The 19,411-nt window shown below is 38.4% G+C and overlaps 1 protein-coding gene across 1 annotated transcript; it reads left to right on the top strand.

Moving 5' to 3' along the window:
* The first annotated feature begins 974 nt into the window (after positions 1-974).
* Positions 975-18,114, top strand: stam2 (signal transducing adaptor molecule 2). The gene is made up of 14 exons (XM_023950796.1): positions 975-1,150; positions 3,968-4,052; positions 4,220-4,295; positions 4,802-4,897; positions 5,141-5,287; positions 8,326-8,392; positions 8,563-8,755; positions 9,312-9,406; positions 9,535-9,617; positions 9,707-9,794; positions 9,898-9,952; positions 10,041-10,188; positions 14,236-14,375; positions 16,279-18,114. Exons 1-14 carry the CDS (start codon positions 1,111-1,113, stop codon positions 16,454-16,456), a joined length of 1,491 nt encoding a protein of 496 aa, XP_023806564.1. The 5' UTR covers positions 975-1,110; the 3' UTR covers positions 16,457-18,114.
* Positions 18,115-19,411: the final 1,297 nt, after the last annotated feature.

The raw sequence follows: 19,411 nt of genomic DNA, 5'->3' as shown, positions 1-19,411 counted from the left end.
CAAAGACATGTGACCATACAGTGTGCTAGAATGTTTTAATAATGTTCTCCTTGTATTACAGTGGGCTGAACTTTATAAAACTAAAATGTGAATGGATTTGCCATTAATTCTTGTTTTTTTGTGTACACATTTATGTTACAATTGATTATCTTGCAAGGAATAAAAGAAATCTAAAAAGCTTCACCTGTATTGTTCAGTACTCAGGTATTTCTCTCTGAGTCACACTAAAGATGTCCTGGATTGATTTTAAGTCAGTGATGCAGATCGATCGGGATTGTTTAAAAGAAACCAAAACCAACTATGAATCATATCGTCAACCACAAATTACGATATGAATTGAATCATTGTTTAAAAAAACTGTTACACAAAAATAATGGGGAAAAGTGAGTGTTAAACCACAGCACTTACTAAGCAACTAACCAAAACTATTATTTGACGCCTGCCTGCCTGCCTGCCTGCCTGCCTGCCTGCCTGCCTGCCTGCCTGCCTGCCTGCCTGCCTGCCTGCCTGCCTGCCTGCCTGCCTGCCTGCCTGCTTGCCTGCTTGCCTGCTTGCCTGCCTGCCTAACTAAACTTTTTGAGGGCTACTAAAATTCAGAAAGGAAATTTGAAACGGTTCAAATTTTTCATTACTCCTCACAAAATATTATTTTAAAATAATCATACCCTTATATTAATACTGCTACTGCTACTATTTTTAACGAGTTGTGAATTTTGATTTTGTTTCACTCGCAAGCAAACAGACAAAACAAAAAAAAACGTATCTTTTCCACTAGATGGCAGCAACTCACATAGGACAGGGAGATGATGAGGTAAGGGCTGAAGTTGGAAACACTATGTTTTTTGTTTGTTTTACATTAGGTAATCTACTACTCTGCACTTTTTGAAACGTAATTATAAAAAAAGATGTATAAATAACTGTTTTGTTTCCGCTACCGGAACCCTAATTAGGCCAGTCCTGCTCAGGCATTGTGGGAGACACCTAAGTTTCCGGAAGCTGCTTTCATGGATAAGGAAGCGATATTTTTTGTTTAGGTTTAGTCTCGTCGGCGAACAAACTTTTTTCTTTCTTTCTGGGAGATTGGTTTTGTTTCATTTTCAATTCGCTAGAATGCCTTTTTTCGCCCCAAATCCTTTTGACCAAGATGTCGGTGAGTGATACGTTATTTCTTTGTCCGCTTTTAGGGATAAGCGTAGCTGAGAGGGCCAACTGTACTCTTAGCTAGCGCTAGCCTAGCTTCTATACTTCGCCGAAGAGTTACGCATTTATTATTATTATTATTATTATTCATATTTTTGAGTTGGCAGTTTTTGTATTGTAGTGTCAGACGTCTGAACTCCGTTCCTAATACGTAGCAGACAAACTAACTGGCTGTCAGCAACATTAAAAAAGAAATTCGTTATGGTTTTGTTTTTTGACTCGAGTCGACAGTCTGCTAACTCTCCTCCCGAAGTTCTTCTATTGCAAGACTTTCCTCTGATATTAAACATCTAACGACATTTATTCTAGATTTATTTAATATTATTTTACTCTCTGGCCATAGTCTTAAATTACAAAAAGGGACGAAATCATCTTCGAATGAATTTAATTAACACTTAGTTTAGAAGTTTAAATGTAATGCTAATCTTGCTCAGCTTTTCTGTGCATTTATATTAAGCAATTTACTTTTCACGTATTTGCCTCTTTGAATGTATTTAGGGTCATTTCAGAACGTGTTTTTTTTCCTTTTAGTGCCTTTTAACAGCTTGCAATGTTTTTCAAACAGCATAGTCATAGTGAGGGGTCCACACAGTTTTATTTAAGCCTTAAAATGATCACTGTCATCTTAGCTGATTCTGAAATAGAATTATATTTAATTTCATTTCACTATGTATCAATATTTCATTTTATCTGCATATAACATGGTCCAATTAGGTCTGAAATACACCGAAACTCTGGAGTTCTATTATTGTTACATTAAAAGTCAAATAACCAGACTAATAGATTTTATCTAGGCCTCTTAGATACAATCTACGAAGACGGTGTACATCCTGGACAGGTCGCCAGTCTGTTGCAGGGCGGAGGACCACCTATTTTGTCAAATAATAAACTGCATTTAATTAAGTTTGAAGTGTATTTGATTGGTTGTTACAATAATCAACATTAACCAAAGGGGACTGGGCTGAAGCATCATGCTTATGGAATCCCATCCAAGGATGGACTCAAGCTTGGCCTAACTTCTCATATGTATCTGTATTATTTTAGTGCCTGCTATTGCCTTTGTTTTGGTCACCTTTTGTCATTTGGTGTTATTTTAAGCAAAGATTCTACAGCTGTTTGTTTAGTATCCAACAGTCCATCATAGTGTTACCGGTAGTTTCACTTGTAAGAGCTGAAGGAAAACATGGTTCTACAGAGCTGTGACTCATAGTCAGGCTGACTTTACTGTTAAAAAGAACCATGAGGTTTTTCCTAATGTCTAAAATTAGGAAAAAATGTATTACTGATAATAAACTGTTCTAGCTTTCTGTGCCTTCATTTTCTTTTTGCCAGAAATGTCCTTTTAATTTATTGCATTGTAACTGTGTAACAGTTGGGAAGCCTGCTATATGAACATTTATTTAAATTTACATTAAGGAGTTAACCGTCTCCTACTGGCGACGTTGATTTAGGAGGGAAATCATTGTTGGTTACTGAAATATTAAGGGGCCTCCTTACAATAAAGGGATCTAATAAACCTCCACAGTTTCCAGCCTAGCTCCCAATATTCAGAAATGTTTAACTTTTAGGAAGTATAAATGGTTGATTTTTGAGAGGGAGATGTTACTAAGCAAGCAAATTTTTTAGATGTTTTTAAGAGATTGATTGTTTTTAAACATCTCCAAGACAAAAACATACAAAAAGATATCATTTTTTACAATTCACAAGTCAAATCATAGCTGGCAAAAGTATTATTTTTCAGCCCCCAATTCTGCCAGTTTTCCCATTTAAAACAACGAGAGAGGTCTGTAATCTTTACTTTTGGTATCTACTGCATGTATTGAGGATGTGGTTGCAAATTTTATTCAAATCCACCATTTGTATCCCTCTCAGCAACACTGTCTATGTTCTGTGAACAGTGGCTGGTTGTGTGTTGGGTTAAAGTGACTCTCTTTGTTTGATGAAAAATGTCTGAGACATTTCTGACTCAACATTGCTGGACAGCTCGTTCTATTAGCTGAGAATGTCCAGCATTGTGACTTTATCTTGAATGTTCTTTTTAGTTGCTGAACATTCAATATTTTTCAGAATAAGCAATGAGAAAGCTGCAAACATAAAGGCTTGAAAAGTTGATATAATCATTCACTTTTTCATAGTTTGAATTACATTTTTGATATAGGAAAAACTAATGTATTGCTCTTGGAGGGTTTATAGAACTTAAAGATTTTTGAAGATTGTTTTTATATTTATTTAGTTTCCTCATTCTCAGGATCATACATGAATAGGTGAAATGACGAACTGGAAAAACTATACTTTCCTTTCAAAACAAAAACATTTCCTAACCGCTTGCATTTTAGATAACAATAAATAGACTTAACTAAGCTTTAGTTTATTTATTTCACTACACTGTTCCTTGGCCTACCATTAAATAGATTTTCAGAATAAGAAAGCCTTTTATTATCCTTGTTACACAAGAAACTTGTGACAACGAAATTCCGGTGCTCTCCAGCTGTTCAAACAATATAAATAAGTTGTATACCTTTTATAAAAGAACTTTTGATCTGATCCACTACGTTTCTACTCAACCGTTTGCTGAAATAAGTAGAAATTACTCTGTAAATTGTTAAAATATTTAAACTTTTTCGTTCACAGGGATCACTTATCTTTAAGAAAAATGCCGGTTAGGACTTCTGTTATTCAAATAACTGGGTTGGAAAGCAGGTGGCAGTGATGATAACCGTAATGATTTGCTAACACTCAACTGCATGTTGTTTTTTCACATTTTTAGAGAAAGCAACCAATGAAAACAACACAACAGATGACTGGGCGCTTATTCTGGACATCTGTGATAAGATTGGAACGACATCCAATGGGTAAACTGCAAGAATTTGTGTTTATTTTGTAATAAGTATGCGTTTAAAAATTTCTAATTATTCAATAACTAACTGTACACATATATTTAAGTGTATAGCATTAATTGTGTGTGTATATATATATATATATATATATATATATATAATCCTGTTTTTCCCTGGTATAGAGCAAAAGACAGCTTAAAATCCATAATGAAGAGAGTCAACCACAAAGTGCCTCATGTCGCCATGCAAGCCCTCAATGTGAGTTGGTTATGAATTTTAAATAATAAAAGAAAATTACCGACACAATTCAAAAGTGGGATTATTTTATGTGTTATATTTGTGTGTGTGATTTACTTGGGATAGTCAGGGTGACAGTTTCATATTTGTGGAATTATAAACTAATATTTAGGTGATACAATATTTCCAAAATACAACACCAATTGTAAAAATAGGCTAACTTCAACCACAGTTTCAATAATGCATTTTTTTGGTCAAGTTTTGCTGATTTTAATTCAAACTAATCAAGTGTTGACTATTCAAAAGACATTCAGTAAGCTTGAAGGATATTAGTCGTAAGGAGGAAAATGGTTCTAGGTTTAGATCTGTTTTCACACACTTAAACAACAGCAGGACAAGTAGCATTTAAATCTAATTTGAACTGAAAAAATACTTTCTTTGTACGGGAAAACCTGTTTTTAAATGAGACTGTAATGCAGATGTCCTGTGTAGTAGAAAACACTGAAATGTTGTCTTTTCCCTCACAGTTGCTCGGCGCTTGTGTTTCAAACTGTGGCAAAATATTTCATTTGGAAATTTGCTCAAGAGATTTTGCCAGTGAAGTGAGATCTGTTTTAAGCAGAGTGAGTCCTTTTTTCTCCTATTTTTATTAAAATTTATGTGCTATTTATCTTTTATTTATTCCTTTATAATAGAATCAACAGTCATGTTGGCCCTTAAACGTCTTAAAAGATTAAATAAAAAGTAGATGTGTTTAATTTTTTTAAACGTCTTTAAAACTTTGAACTGTTTTGGAACTCTGCTTTGAAAGAAAAATGATGATTTCCTTCTGGGTGTGATATATTTGTGTTTTCTGTCCACTGCAGGCCCATCCTAAAGTCTGCGAAAGGTTGAAGGCCCTGATGGTAGAGTGGGCAGAGGACTTTCAGAAGGATCCGCAGCTCAGCCTGATTAGTGCTACTATAAAGTCCCTCAAAGAAGAGGGTATCACCTTCCCCACCGCGTCATCACAGGTGTGTTGGACTCATTCAAACAATGAGCTTTTGCTCCAAAGGTTTTACATCCTCCTTTATGTGAAAGAGGTCAGGCTATAGTCCCACTTAAACATGAGGGTGGCTTTTATAAAGTTTCTGGTATATTTACAGTACACCACACTGAGACTCAGCTGTGATGCAGATTTTTGTTTTAATGTTCTACTGTCATTTTGTGTTTTAGCTGAAGGGAGAAATCCTCCAAGTAGCCCCTCTCAAGCCAGTCTTTTCCTCTAAATTCAGACTTGGCTTCGTGCAATGGTAGCGTCATATATTTTTAGTACAAGGAGCTAAAATATATTCGCAGTTGTTTCTTTAGATCAGGGGTGGGCAATTTTTTTGACTGGCGGGCCACACGGGGTTCTCAAATTGGATAGAAGGGCCGGACCAGGAGCAGATGCGTGGAGTGACAAAGAAATAACATGGAATCTGGATGAAAACATTTGGATTGGAAATTATATTTTAAAAACTGCGTTCTCATTTTAGAGCCAATTGCACCAACGGCTTGATGTACCTCGTGTAAAACTTAAGAGAAATGCTGCGTTCATGTGGTGTTTGAATAATAGGAAGAATAAAAAACAACAAATCTTCCAACACCACATGGATGCCAAAGCGGGGCCCCAAACAATAACTCTGTTTCTTTAAAACTCTTAACTTCTTTTATCTTTCTTTTATTGTAAAGCCCTAAACTAAAGTTTTCTTAAATCATGATCCTTTTAATAAAATAAATAACACTATTTATGAAATAAAAAAAGACCAAATAACTGTGATTTTCAAAGACAAAAAGTCAGGAAAAAATATACTGATGCATTAAAAAGAAAAACCAATGGATCCTCTGGATGGATCCAGTGGATCCTCTGCCGTCATTTTCCCGCTGAGATGTTGATGGCTGCAGCTCCTCACACGTCTCACAGTTTGCGCTGAAACTGAACAGCTGTGTCCTGCACGTCTGTTTGGCGTCCAGTAATAATGAAAAAAGCACATTTCTATGTCTTCTGCTGCAGCTACGCATATATCTGTGTTACCTTTTCACCAGTACAGAGTTCCGTTGTTTGTTGCAGGAGTTACGTTCTAAAAATAACCCGTGATCAGTGAAATCCACAGAGTATACACTTTTCTCAGACAGAACATTTTCACCCTTTTCTCTTGTTTCAATTCTCAAACCTTCATAGAAATTAAGTCCAGGATCTTAGAATGAAAACAAAGATCTGATCGATCCCAGATTTCTGATCTGAAGAGCTCCACGTTTCTGTACAGGAGACACACGGAGGAGATTGATTGACAGGGTCTCCAGCCAATCAGGACACAGAACAGGATGCGCTGTTTTAAAAAACAGCAGCATAATCGCTCTAAAAGAACGATTAAAACCGGGAAAGATGAACTACGACGTAGAAAGGGAAGACTGTCTCTGTTCTGTTTGACAGATTTTAGAGGGTTTCAGGTTGGAGCACAGACTGCAAAAGGGGGGGAATAAAATGTCACGTTCTATGCGCGTCTTGATCGTGTTGCCAGATAAAAATAAATAAACATGGTTCTCTGATATTGTTCAGTGGGCCGGACCAAACATGAAGGCGGGCCGCAGTTTGCCCACCCCTGCTTTAGATGGTTTTCAACTCCTAATAAATGAGTGTGGACCTCAGAAATATTGATGCATTAATTGCTCCTTCTGTCACTGCCTAAAGGTCTGGACTGAATTTAATGAAAGCTTTAGAAGCTATTAGGCAAACGCAAACTTTACTTTAAATTATATTCAAAATATGTTCGTAAAAATCCTGGGATGTATTTTAGTGTCACAATAAATCGTCCTCTAGCTTTTGTTTGTACCTTTTTATTTCTTTCCTAATTGGTTAGGTAACTGGATATTCGTCACGAGTGTTTGTGGACTTTACTCTTAAGATTGTTTTGAAGCAACCGGCCCACATATGCGTCATCTGTGTTGCTGCCCTGTAGAAAAAAGAGTTAAAGGCCCGCTCCAATCATCCTTTGATCTGTTTTAAAAGCTTCTCCAGTTGTCTTTTAGTTATGATAATGTCCTTGTTTGCCAAAATGACAGTTTCTGCAGAGCCGCAAGAGTTCATTAGAAATTCACCTCTGAGGTTTGCTTGAAGATTGTTGGCGCGAAATAACCCTGCCCCCACTTCCCATCACCCATCTGCTTACTCTCTCCGGCTAACTTACAGCCTCTCAGCCCCAACCTAACATTGCCGGTGCAACAAAAGTGGCGAGCAATATTGTAGCTATCCAGCTGTACAGTTTTAAGCCAGAGAAATGTATAAATAGTCAGAAATGCGATTTTAAGTTTAATTTTCTTAATATATGTCTGCCATCATCATAAAAATGCTACAAGAACATATTCATTAACACCAAAATCATATGTTTTTATCAGACTGGGTCTTCAATAAGTGTCTTTGTGCTGTACAAATCATTTGAAGTATTTTTCATTGTTTTGCCACCAGCTGTGCATCATATGCTTGTTGTAATGTTCTGCACTATGTGTTGTGAGAAAGGGTAAGCGGATTTGCCTCACTCTAGGGCTGGTGACACACGAAGCAGCGGGGATGACATTTAACGGGCATCTTCTCATAAGCAAATAGCAGGAGGCAGTGGGAACTCAAGCTGTCGCAGCATTTACTTTGACCCGTCCTCTTTTCTGAAGATAAATGTCAGTTGAGGACTGATATTTTTCCCTTTTGAATTCAGCCACACTCAGCAGAGGCTGTAAAAGTGCTTTCAGGTTTGGGATAAGATTTTGAATTGCTTCTTGCTGTTCTGATTTGAGGGCTTGCACAAAGAAGAAAAGACTCTGCCAAACATCTATTTAACAATAACCGAAATAAAATCCTACAAACTTTAGCTGTTTTTTCTTATAGCAGTTGTATTACCATCTACGTGTATGAGTGTCAGTGGCAAAGCTCTGAACTCTGTGTGCTACTCGGGGGGGCTTTGGGTCTTTGTTTTTGACCTGCGTGTTTAGGCACCCACTCAAATGTGCGACCTTACCTTTCTGTCTTTGACCACAGGGCTCCACCACAAAGGTCAGCACACCGGCTGTAAGCAAACCATCAGACGATGACGACCTTGCCAAAGGTATAGCTGGATGCCAGATTTCCTCTGTTGCTCCATTATCATTGATGTCAGTCTAATTCATCGAATTAAAAAAAGACAACAGTTTGAAAACATGTATCCAATGAGTGTGTGTGAATTTATATGTTAACTTTTTTGTTTTGTTTTACCTTTCTTTGAATTAACCCACCCAGCCATCGAGCTGTCCCTGCAGGAGCAGAAGCAACAAGCAGAGACACGACCTCTAACCTCTGACCCACCGAGCTACTCTAATGGTGGTGGAGGGCAGGAGGTCCGGAAGGTGCGAGCACTTTACGACTTCGAAGCAGCTGAAGATAACGAAATGACCTTCAAAGCTGGAGAACTCATTATCATTTTGGATGACAGGTAATTCTTTACCGTATAACCGTGTAAAGATGGAAATAGCAAATACACTGACCTCACATTTTAAAAATTAAAAAGGAATATAAACACCTTGTTGTAACTAAATCTGCATAAATATAGACTGTTACATTTGATTAAATATAACTTAAAACGATTACAAGCAAAGGCGCTAGATCTAATTTTCCTCAAATGTATTTATTAGTTAAAAGTGCTAGTTGTTGTACACATCTAATCCAATGTCTCATTAGTCAACTAAACACTTGACATAAATCAAACTGTTTCGGGTTCCTTGTTGCTGCTGCCACCGTGACAAAAATTAAACGGTCAAACTGTGTTCTTGGTTCAGTTGCATCCGCTTGGGCAAACGCAATCTTTGCCAGGTGTCAGGTTCTTAACCTTTTGTGTCTGTGTGTGTTTGGGGGGTGGGGGGGGGTGTCGGCACTGTTTGTCTTGTCATCTTGTTTTTAAATTTTATTGTATTTTATGCACAGCACTTTGAGTGACATGTGTTGTTGTAAAAGTGCTACACAAATAAAGGTTGATTTGATTTGATTTACAGTGATCCAAACTGGTGGAAAGGAGAGAACCACAAGGGAGTTGGTCTTTTCCCATCCAACTTTGTTTCAACGAATCTGAATGCGGAGCCAGAGCCAGGTAAGCTTTTTCAGCTGACTGCTGACTGCCACACCTGTAGTCGATTTAGCAGCATGCATGGAAACACACACACACACACACACCCGACAGTGGGCTGTCACTAAAATCTAAATCTGATTCCTTCACAGTTGCTTTTGTTGAAAATACAGTCATTCCCGAGGAAACAAATCATGATGTCAAAGTAGAGCCGGAGCCTGTTTATATTGATGAGGTATCTGGTTCCTCTGAAGCGTCTCATTTACTTCTCTCAAACTATATTACTATCTCAAATCTCTGTGGGTTTTTTTTCTTTGTTTGCAGTTGAAGATGGACAGAACCCTGGCACTGCTACGGAATGCAGATCCTGCTGATCCGACTCCTGACTCCGCAGAGCTGCTCCAGCTGGAAGGTATATTCTTATATTTCCTCACATTGTGTTTGACTGGTAACGCTTTTCTGCCTTCTCTTAAATTTTGTTTTCTTCCCCCATCTGTTGTTTTTTGATTGAACAGCTTCATGTGAACAGATGAACCCACTGATTGATGAGAAGCTTCAAGGGATTGACAGGTTTTTTTTTTTTTCCGATGTGGCTTTGGTAACAATATCCCAGTTGAAATATGAACTGCTGCTCAATAAATATTTGTTTTTGTTCCAGGAGTCACTCAGAGTTGTCAGAACTGAATGTGAAAGTTCTGGAGGCTCTGGAACTTTACAACAAACTCATGAACGAAGCTCCTTTCTATTCAACCTACCCCAAGATGCAGGCGCAGTATGCTTCAGCTGGCTCTTCTATGTCCATGCAGGTCAGAACAAAAACCTACATGTTCCCTTTAAGCTGCCTATATTTAAAGGCCCTATATCGTGCTATTCTTAAACCTTTTATAGTTAACAATATCTATGGATATGATAATATAATTTATTTTTGGCACACACAAAAAAACCCTGATTTAAAATAAAAACTTTTATTTGAATTTGAGTTCTTTTCCAACCCAAAAGTTAGACGACTCGAGAAATACGGGAAAAAAATGGTTGTCTTGGCAAGTAAACTTAGTTGTCCTCCCCAATTTTTGATTGTCCTTGGATACCAATATTCAATAGCAACGAAACCAACTCAGATGTCAATACTTACATCTTTATTTCTTCTATACATCTAATATCAACTGCCTCTTATGATGGACATTTAAAACACTCTTTAAATATTAAAAACAAACATTTTACTAAATATTGAAGCATCTGGTTACACAAAGTATTGCCAAAAACCTGAAACTAATATCTTTATAACTAGTATCTTTACATAGATTTAAATAAATTGGTTCTTTTTTTTCTTTGGTTTTGATCAGTGTTGCTTAAAGAATATAAAATACAAAGACTGATGTAAAAATTTAAAATATCTCATCAATCCCATGGAAAGTTTTTTTTCAGCTCATGTTAGTCTGTTCTGTTATGAGTGAAAGTTATAGTGTTTTATGATTGTGTTTTAAATCTTTTTGCGTGTTTTGGAGTCGCGCCAGGGACTGTTGTTCGACACCTTCATTTGAATAATCTTTATTGAAAATTGCGCATGTAGAAACAGAAAGGATTCGCTAGCATGCACGCACTTCGTTTGTCAGTGGAAGGAATTTGCTGCATACGTCTCAATTCAGAGGTTGCCAAAAACTAACCCTTGAAACTTGGAAAAATAATCGAAAAATACCAAAATGAAATCTGGTTGTCTCGGACAACCGGTTAACTCGCTGCAGAGGCCCAGCCTTTCTCTCCTTGGGGGGTGTCGCCCATTTCATGACGTCATGCCTGTCTCGGCAGCTTATCTGCGTCTCGACCTTTTGCTAAGGTAGATGTTCATATTGTGCATAGAAAAGGAAAGAGTTTTCGCCAAACACCTCTAGCTCCGTGGAAAAAAGTGGGCATGTGCTGGTGTTAGTCTGGGGGCGGCGCTGACTCTTCCTGGAAGGGGCTGTTCTCACTGGCCGACGTCAGCTCGTGAGAACCCTGGTTTATTTGTTGGTGGGGGCTGGTGCTCAGAGAGCAGGTTTTTTTAGAGGAATGCTCAGAAATATGTGAACAGATCAAAATACAGCTTTTGGGTTTCTTTTCCCAAAGATATTCTTAAAAGCTAAAAAAAAAAAACTGTTTTGAATGGCATGGGCCCCTTAATACTTTTTGAACATTGTCCACGAAGGATGTTTTTGATCAGACCCTCATGCCGTCTTAAAAACCCACTCTGATGAAAATTGTGTTTTTGACAATTGGGCTCAAAATTGCCTTCTTAAGTAATTCCTCATTCAAATCGGTGTGAATCAGGAGCAGACAAGTATGTTTGTTATGTAGAAAATACGCTGGGCTGGCCAAAAGCCCCCTTCTCTGCTCCATTCCACTTGCAGAGAGACAGATCCATGGACGTCTTTGTTTTCCTCGTCTGAGCTGGAATCAGGATCTAAACTGTACATCTGAATAGCTCCTATAATAATCACCATTTTTGTTGCACTGCTAATGTAAGGTTGGGGTTGTAAAGGGGCTGTAAGCTAGCAGGAGAGCGTGTAAACAGATGGGTGACGGGAAGTGGGGGCGAGCTTACTACCACAGTCCTGCCCACAACTCAGAGGCGAGTATCGAGTGAATTCCTGCCGCTCTGCAGAAAATGAGTTTTTTTTTTTTTTTGGCTAAAAATAGAATAATTAAAAGACCACTGGGGCACTTTTACAAAAGATGATCTGAGTGGAACTTTAGCATTGTGAGTTGAAGCCAAATCAAGTCATTATTTAATGGAACTGGAGAGGAAAAACGTAAAATGAAAAGTGTAAGAAACCAAGTCCTGATGTGAAACATAAATGATAAACATGATAAAACATTAAATTACACCTATCTGCATGATTTGATTCAATATCCAATTCAACACGAAATGTTTATTTTAAAATTTTTGTCAAATCTTTGACATAAAAGAAAAAGAATTAAAAAATTACCTAAAACCAAAATAAACTCTTGAACTTGACTTATTGAAATAGCAATTCCGTTAGAATGATGAGCATTTCGGGTTGTTTTGTTTTTGAGGTTTTTTGGCAGCAAGTCATACTTCAAGTGTTTTAATGTGCATTTCAGCTTTAAAACAATCAAATATCAATTCTCAGGGTTGTACAGAGGCCTTTTTCTATGGAGTTAATTCAGTCTCAATAATCAGAAATGATTCACAAATGTAATTTTACATAAACGTGCAATATTAATTTGGAAATGCACACGTTATGTTTCACACATCCACAATAAGTGTTTCTCACAAATGTGCACGCTGTGTTTCACAAAAACACAATATATTTTTTCAGAAATTCACAATCAATTTTTCAGAAATGCATAATAGATTCTTCACAAACATCAGTTTTATGTATACTTGTAATATGAACTCACATATTGTGCAAATTTTAGAATGTGCATTACCAAACCCGCTCTCATTTGTGAATCTCCCCACATTTGTGAGAGATTTTTCTGTGGTGAATATTGAGACTCCCTTCACGCTGCTGGTCAACTACTGTCACCATTGGCTGATGAATCTGTCAATCAAACTCATCAGCAAAGCAGGCGTGCTCGCTTTCAGACAATCAAATGGCTTCTTAGACTTTTTGCAGCTTTGCTGATGAGTTTGATTGAAGCATCTATGTGAAGCATCTATTATGCATTTCTAAAAAATTGATTGTGAATTTCTGAAAAATATATTGTGTTTTTGTGAAACACAGTGTGCACATTTGTGAGAAACACTTATTGTACATGTGTGAAACACAGGGTGTGCATTTGTGAAACACAACGTTTGCATTTCCAAATGAATATTGCACGTTTGCGTAAAATTACATTTGTGAATCAGTGCGTGTGTATTTGTGAAACCGGTTGTGTGCATTTCTGATTACTGAGACTGAATTAACTCCATATTTTTCTCTCGGGTCACATGTGTTGAATCAATGGAGGCTGTGGAGGTCATGCATTATTTAAATGTGGATTCCAACCGAGATTGACTATAAATGTTCAATAAAACCAATAACTGAAGTTTGTGTATTCTTACTTGACGGTTGGTTTGTTGGGAACTTTTTTCTCATTTAAAACTGTCTGTGATTTTGGCTCAGCCATACATACACACAGGACAATGTGGTCTATTTGTGTGAACACACACGACAAATCCACAAAAGTGGACAAAAATGTTTTTTTCTCCTATTTAAAATTAGGTTCAATATTTATTCAACAACCCCTTAATTTTTTTTTTTTTAAAACGTTTTTTACATTGTTTTTTCCCTTTGTGGATGCTGTGTTTCTGACATCAATCATGTATTTTTATCTCTTCTCAGACATTTAGAAATGTGTCCAGTATATGGGACTGAATTGATTTATTGATTGATGTTGAAGTATATTATTACTGGTTTTTCGTTTGTGCAATTCTGTGTAATTTGAGATTCGGTTGGAGTTTGTGATCAAAATACCAAACGGTCAACGATGCTCTAGTTTGGTGCTTAGATTCAAGGCGATTATTGTGACTTTTTCTACTTACTGACTGATGGTTTGCAGTTCATTTTCCTTCTCTTGGTTTATTAGATGAAGTTCTGTATAGCTTAGCTACTGCAAAAGTGTGTAAATCACTAGCAGTTTATCATCATAACCTTTAGTTTAAAAAAAAATTTGAATCAAACGGTAAAAGCTTAAACTATAAAGGGTATTTTTCATTTTTATAATGGGTTGTCCCTATTCTGTTTATGTCCTTAGCTAAGAGATCAATTAACTGGTCTTTCTTCTCATTTAATCAAAGAAAATAGAATGATTATTCCTTAAGCATTAACTCAAACTTTGTTCTTTTTTTTTTTTTGTCCCCCCGCCCCCAGGGTTACATTGGACCACCTAGTGCCCCCTACATGACTACAGGAATGCAGCAGGCCCCTCCTGCACAACCCTACAGTGACCAGCCTGGACCTCTACAGTCCTTGCCCCCCAACATCTCAGCTGCTCAGCCCATGTACATGAGGTCAGTGACTGCCCATCCGCCACTGACGTCGAGGCTAATTCAATCATATCAAATCAGGAGGAGCTGGCTGCAGACATCACTGGCCAGAACTTTACGTCCCTTCATGTCACTCAAAAAAACCCGTTATTTTAACTGGCAACCCAAACAGTTACCGTAATTTCCGGACTACAAGCCGCTACTTTTTTCCTGCGCTTACAGCGGTGTGGCTTATTCAGTGACGCGGCTAATTTATGGATTTTATTGGCGGCCGCCGTGTACGTATTTTCGGACACTGTGAATGGTTTGAATTCTCTAACATCAAACACGAGTCATTTATTTTTCAACACACCTCTGAGCAGCCAAACAGCATGGACCTCACTTCAGGTCTTAGACACTTCAGTCATGGTTCAACAAAACGAAACACGCATGTCCAGCCGCATCCCAGAATCCTTTGGTGCCATTAGACCCAACGTGCACGTGATCGCCGCTACAATATGATGAAGCTTTCAAGTTAAAAGCAATCGTTAAAAGCAGCGTGAAAAAATCACCAACGGGTTTGGAAAAGCCGGTCAGCTGCGTGACGGAGAGAACAGCGCATGCTCAGGAGTGCATTTACCTCTGAGTCATAGTGACTCGGCTGGCTGCACGTAAATATGTGGCAATAATATCAGCCTTTATTTTTTCGGGACACGACTGGAAACACAAATTGACGTGATCGTTTTAACGGTTATTAAGGACTGAGCGGAGTTTTGCATTGAAACGCTCACAGCCTGCGTGTGAGCTGGAGACATCTTCTCCTGCTGATTGAGCTGCGGGGCCGATGGCAGTCTGAAGGCTCCCACACGTAACAACGCATCCGCCCCTCATACACAAAACGTTGCTCTGCACAGACACGATTTGCTCCGTTCACCGGCGCAATGGGGACGAAGCGCTCCTCCTTGAAGCCGCCCTGGCCAGAGGTGTCGGAGTAGATAGGAAGGGGAGACAAGGAGCGCGCGGTAGCGCGGAGGCGTCGAGCCATTCTGCAGGCTGCAGCCAGGGCTTACTCGAGGCGTCCGCGGAGCAAGTGTTTGTTGTGGAAGGAAACTTCTGACCCACGCGCCGCCGCGAGGAGGCGCGCGCTTTATTTTACTAGCGTGTTTTTTAACCAGGCCTGTTACTCCCATAACGCTGCCGCGACACAAGCGGAAGGAGAGCTTTTCCCGTTCACCCCTCCATGAACTGCTGATACTTGCTCATTCTTAAACACGTACAACAGAATGGCGAGCCGGGCGTTGGCCCCGCCTTTAGCCCCTAAGACTCATGGGAAATGGGGGATCGCGGATGTAAATTTCCTCATCATAACTGAGGGATGTAATGTTGATTATATGGTTACTGTTTGTAATTTTATGTATGATACCTAGATTGTCAATAAGTTAAAAAAAATAAATTAAATAAAAACCATAACTGAGGAACTTGTGAACAGAATAGAGGTGCATACTGTTTGGCAGATGCAGATAGACTCAAATACATGAGCCTGAGGCAAAACTGACTCCACCCACTGTGTGCTAATAAATCACACTTACACTCAGAGTCAGGAAGTGATCCGCCAGGATGACAATGTTGCCTAATTCATGCGGCTTGTACCCCGACGCGGCTTGTGTATGTATAAAATTAGTTAAACGCGTGAAAATGGGTGGGTGCGGCTAATAATCGGGTGCGCTGTGTAGTCCGGAATTTACGGTACATTTGTTTTCCCTTTTTAAAAAGCTTTAATAAAAGTTTTTTTTTTTTTTTACAGTTTTGAACACTTTGGCGGTTAACGTATGTTTTAAACTTGTGGCCAAGGATGTCAGTCAGGTGCCATCTCGTCTGCAGCCAGGTCCCACTCAACCATTTAACCATTATCCCAAATTTTCCTCTTTGTGTTTGTTCTTTCTAACAGTGGGATGAACTCTCAGTACATGAACCAAGCTCCTTACGCACACCATGCAGGCGTGGCCATGGATATGTCGGCCTATCCAAACTCTAACATGCCTCCAGTCAACCATCCTGTAGTCGGGCCTCCTCACCAGGTCCCCCAGCAGCAGCAGGCGACGTATTATCAGCAACCCCTGCTGTAAACCTCTGACCGCCATTCTCCCTGCATCTTTATCTATACCAGCTAGTGGTTTTGGTTTTGAGAGCTTGTATGACATTGTCGGATGATTCCCTTTGGCCTTATTTCTCTGTCAAACTGGACAAACCACAATGCTGAACTTTTATCATCCACGTTTGTCTGTAACACTATAGTCTGCTGTGCCACTGTGTGCACAGGGCTTAAACCTGATTCCAGGTGTTTCCTTCTGTCCTTCAAATGAGAAAAGTTGGTTTTCATGGATCAGCAAGTATGTGGACTAAGCATTGATTTTTGAAATTTAGATTCATTTACAGTTGAATTGATGTGGTATTTCTAAATTTCTTTTAAAAGAATTCCGCATTTGAATTACTCGTATCTTTTTTGTTGTCATGTTCTTCCCAATGATCATTAAGATGACATCAGCTTTTAGTCTTTGTTGTTCTGAGCTTTGAACACTGGACACAAACCAAACACATGGCATCACTAGATAGTCGTTTAAGTCCTGCAGGACATAAGCCATTCACACCTGAACTGTCTTCTATCAGATGTTCAAAGGTACAACTAGCTTGAATGAAATCCAGAGCAAACAGCCCTGATGGGGATCAGTCGATACCAAGATTTATTTTAAAAAAAACATTTTTTTTTGTGCACATTGATGGGTCAGATTCCCCTTATTTCTCATGAATCATTGTGATCTCCACCTTTTCTGACTTGATTCTCCTTCTAAACTCCATCTGGAAAAGGGGAAAACAAAGTAAAATCACATTGCTCTTACCTTCCAATGACCTTAATTGCTCCCTTTTTTTTTTTTTTTTTTTTTTGTACCTCAACCATCACTGCAAATACTCTGTGCATTGTGTGGTGCTGAGATACTGTATGAATGTGCAAGAGTTATACTGGTGTAATAGGCTCAGAAATAGGCGTCCATCACTCACTGCTTTACATGTTGTAGTTTTATTTCAGATATTTAAGTCAAGTGTGTCAGAGCGTGTGCGGTATGCGTTTGTGTTTCTTCCATATTTGTGTGTTAGACCTTCCCATCTTAGTTTCTTTGATAAAGTAACGGGTTGTGTACATTTTAGGGTAAATGATTATCAGTCTTTGTGTGTGTGGGTGTGTGTGTGTGCGTGTGTGAGGCTGACAAAATGCTGCATCTTCAAACGGTTAAAGCATCTGAATTCTTTGTGTGGAAACTCTTCTAGCCGGTGGAAGCTGGTAAATTCCACATTTGTTTAAAGATGCAAAGTTTCACAGATTTAGTTCCAATTTTGATTTATAATCTATGTATTTAAAGAAAGAGATCTATATACATGCATAATTTTCAAAACTGCGTCTTTATTATTGTTCTTTTTTGGTAAAATGTAAACAAAAATGTTTAGAAACATGTTGAAGACACAGAAAACGAGCTGTTTTGTAAGATGGGATATTAAAACAGGATTGGTGTAGCTCACCCATTTATCATTTTAACCAGATTTGTTTATATATTTGCATTTATCATTCTAATTAAGTACGTTGTATATTAGATGTAAAATACTTGGATTTATTATTGATTAAAGTTGCAACTTGGCTTTGGTCACAGCTACTTGCCATTGAATGCCTTGTTTTTGTTTTTTTTGGTTGTCAATAGAAATGCAATAACATAGATGCGACTTCGGCAAGCAACTTCTATCCCTCCATTCTTCAGACATGTATAATGCTGTATATTTAAGATATTTCTGGAAAAATTCTTTGATCTAGTATTTTAAAAATACTTTTGTAATGGAGCAAACTCACAAATATTCTTTGAAATAAAAATGAAGATATAGAATTTGAAACAAGTATGCTGTGGTTTATAAAGTTAATTTTTGGTTTGCATTTGGGGGAAAAAGTAAACGGTAAGTGTTTAGTCCTCCCTGCCCACATTTCCAAAGGCAGGAGTTTTGACATTCTCTGCTTTGAATTTTCTTTCAGTTTGAATATGTCATGGTGCCTCTGTCAGACTCCCCCCTCTCCCCTCTGCTTGGCCTAATTCACCGCAGCTGCCACTCTACTCATCAGCCTGCCAGATCTTCATAAGGAGCTCCAGGACCAGTATTCAACGCGAGTTCGTTGCCTCTAATGGTGCTTAGTCTGGCTTCTGTTCGTCTCATGTTAAGAATCCCTCGTCTTCGTCTCACGAACCTCTTGTCCTGTTCCAGGAATACCTACTCCCACGAGTGGACGGCAAAGCTGATTCGCCGAGCAGAAACCCTCCTGAAACTCACCTTCTCAGTGGAGCCTTTGGTCGAACATCAAGCCACGTCTTACGCCACGGTCCGGCGGTACCTCCTGTCCTCGTCTGGTGTTCAGATCCCCGGACTCCCTCCAGCCACGTCGCCTCCCTGCCGTACCAAGATTACATCACCAGCTGAATCAATAAACCCACTTCTTGCCATAACTCACCTCCTGTCATCATTCCGGGTTCCAGCATCTGGGTCTGCCTAGCCAGTCATGACAGAATATCTTAATTACTATTCTACGGAGCACCTTAAGGGCCATTGATGAAAAAAAATTAATGTAAAATTTTTTTTTTTAACTTAAAAACAAAACAAAAACAAAAAACTAACGGGTGCGCACCAGTTAGTTGTTTATTTTATTTTTTTAGTTCAAAAAAATTTTTTTACTTAAAAGTTTTTTTCATCAATGGCCCTTTAGGGGCTCCGTACTATTCTCCTTCCCTGCTCATCTGCACTTTCACCATCTCCTATTAAACATTAAAAGCTTTTTTTTTTAAATAGTCTTATAAGATAAATGTTTTCCATACACACGAACAACATTATTATGTCAGTTCATTCAGTTATGTCCAAACTGTTTGAATGCATACATCTTGAACTAATTGAACGGCTTGATTAAAAAGTTACATTTTCCCATACAGTCATATTAAAAAGTACATGTATTACTTTTATACAGAATTGTCAAATGTAGATTGGAACTCGTAAAG

The sequence above is a fragment of the Oryzias latipes genome, chromosome 21 (genome assembly GCF_002234675.1).
Source record: "Oryzias latipes chromosome 21, ASM223467v1".
Classification (NCBI taxonomy): domain Eukaryota; kingdom Metazoa; phylum Chordata; class Actinopteri; order Beloniformes; family Adrianichthyidae; genus Oryzias; species Oryzias latipes.
Note: the sequence above shows the minus strand (reverse complement) of the source record. Positions and strands in the feature narration are given on the sequence as shown.

Bases quoted from the DNA above. Each gene is read 5' to 3' on its own strand.
- stam2 (XM_023950796.1), top strand. From the start codon at position 1,111: ATGCCTTTTTTCGCCCCAAATCCTTTTGACCAAGATGTCG. The intron at 1,151-3,967 runs GTGAGTGATACG...TCACATTTTTAG, and splicing joins TCCTTTTGACCAAGATGTCG to AGAAAGCAACCAATGAAAAC. The intron at 8,756-9,311 runs GTAATTCTTTAC...TTTGATTTACAG, and splicing joins ATTATCATTTTGGATGACAG to TGATCCAAACTGGTGGAAAG.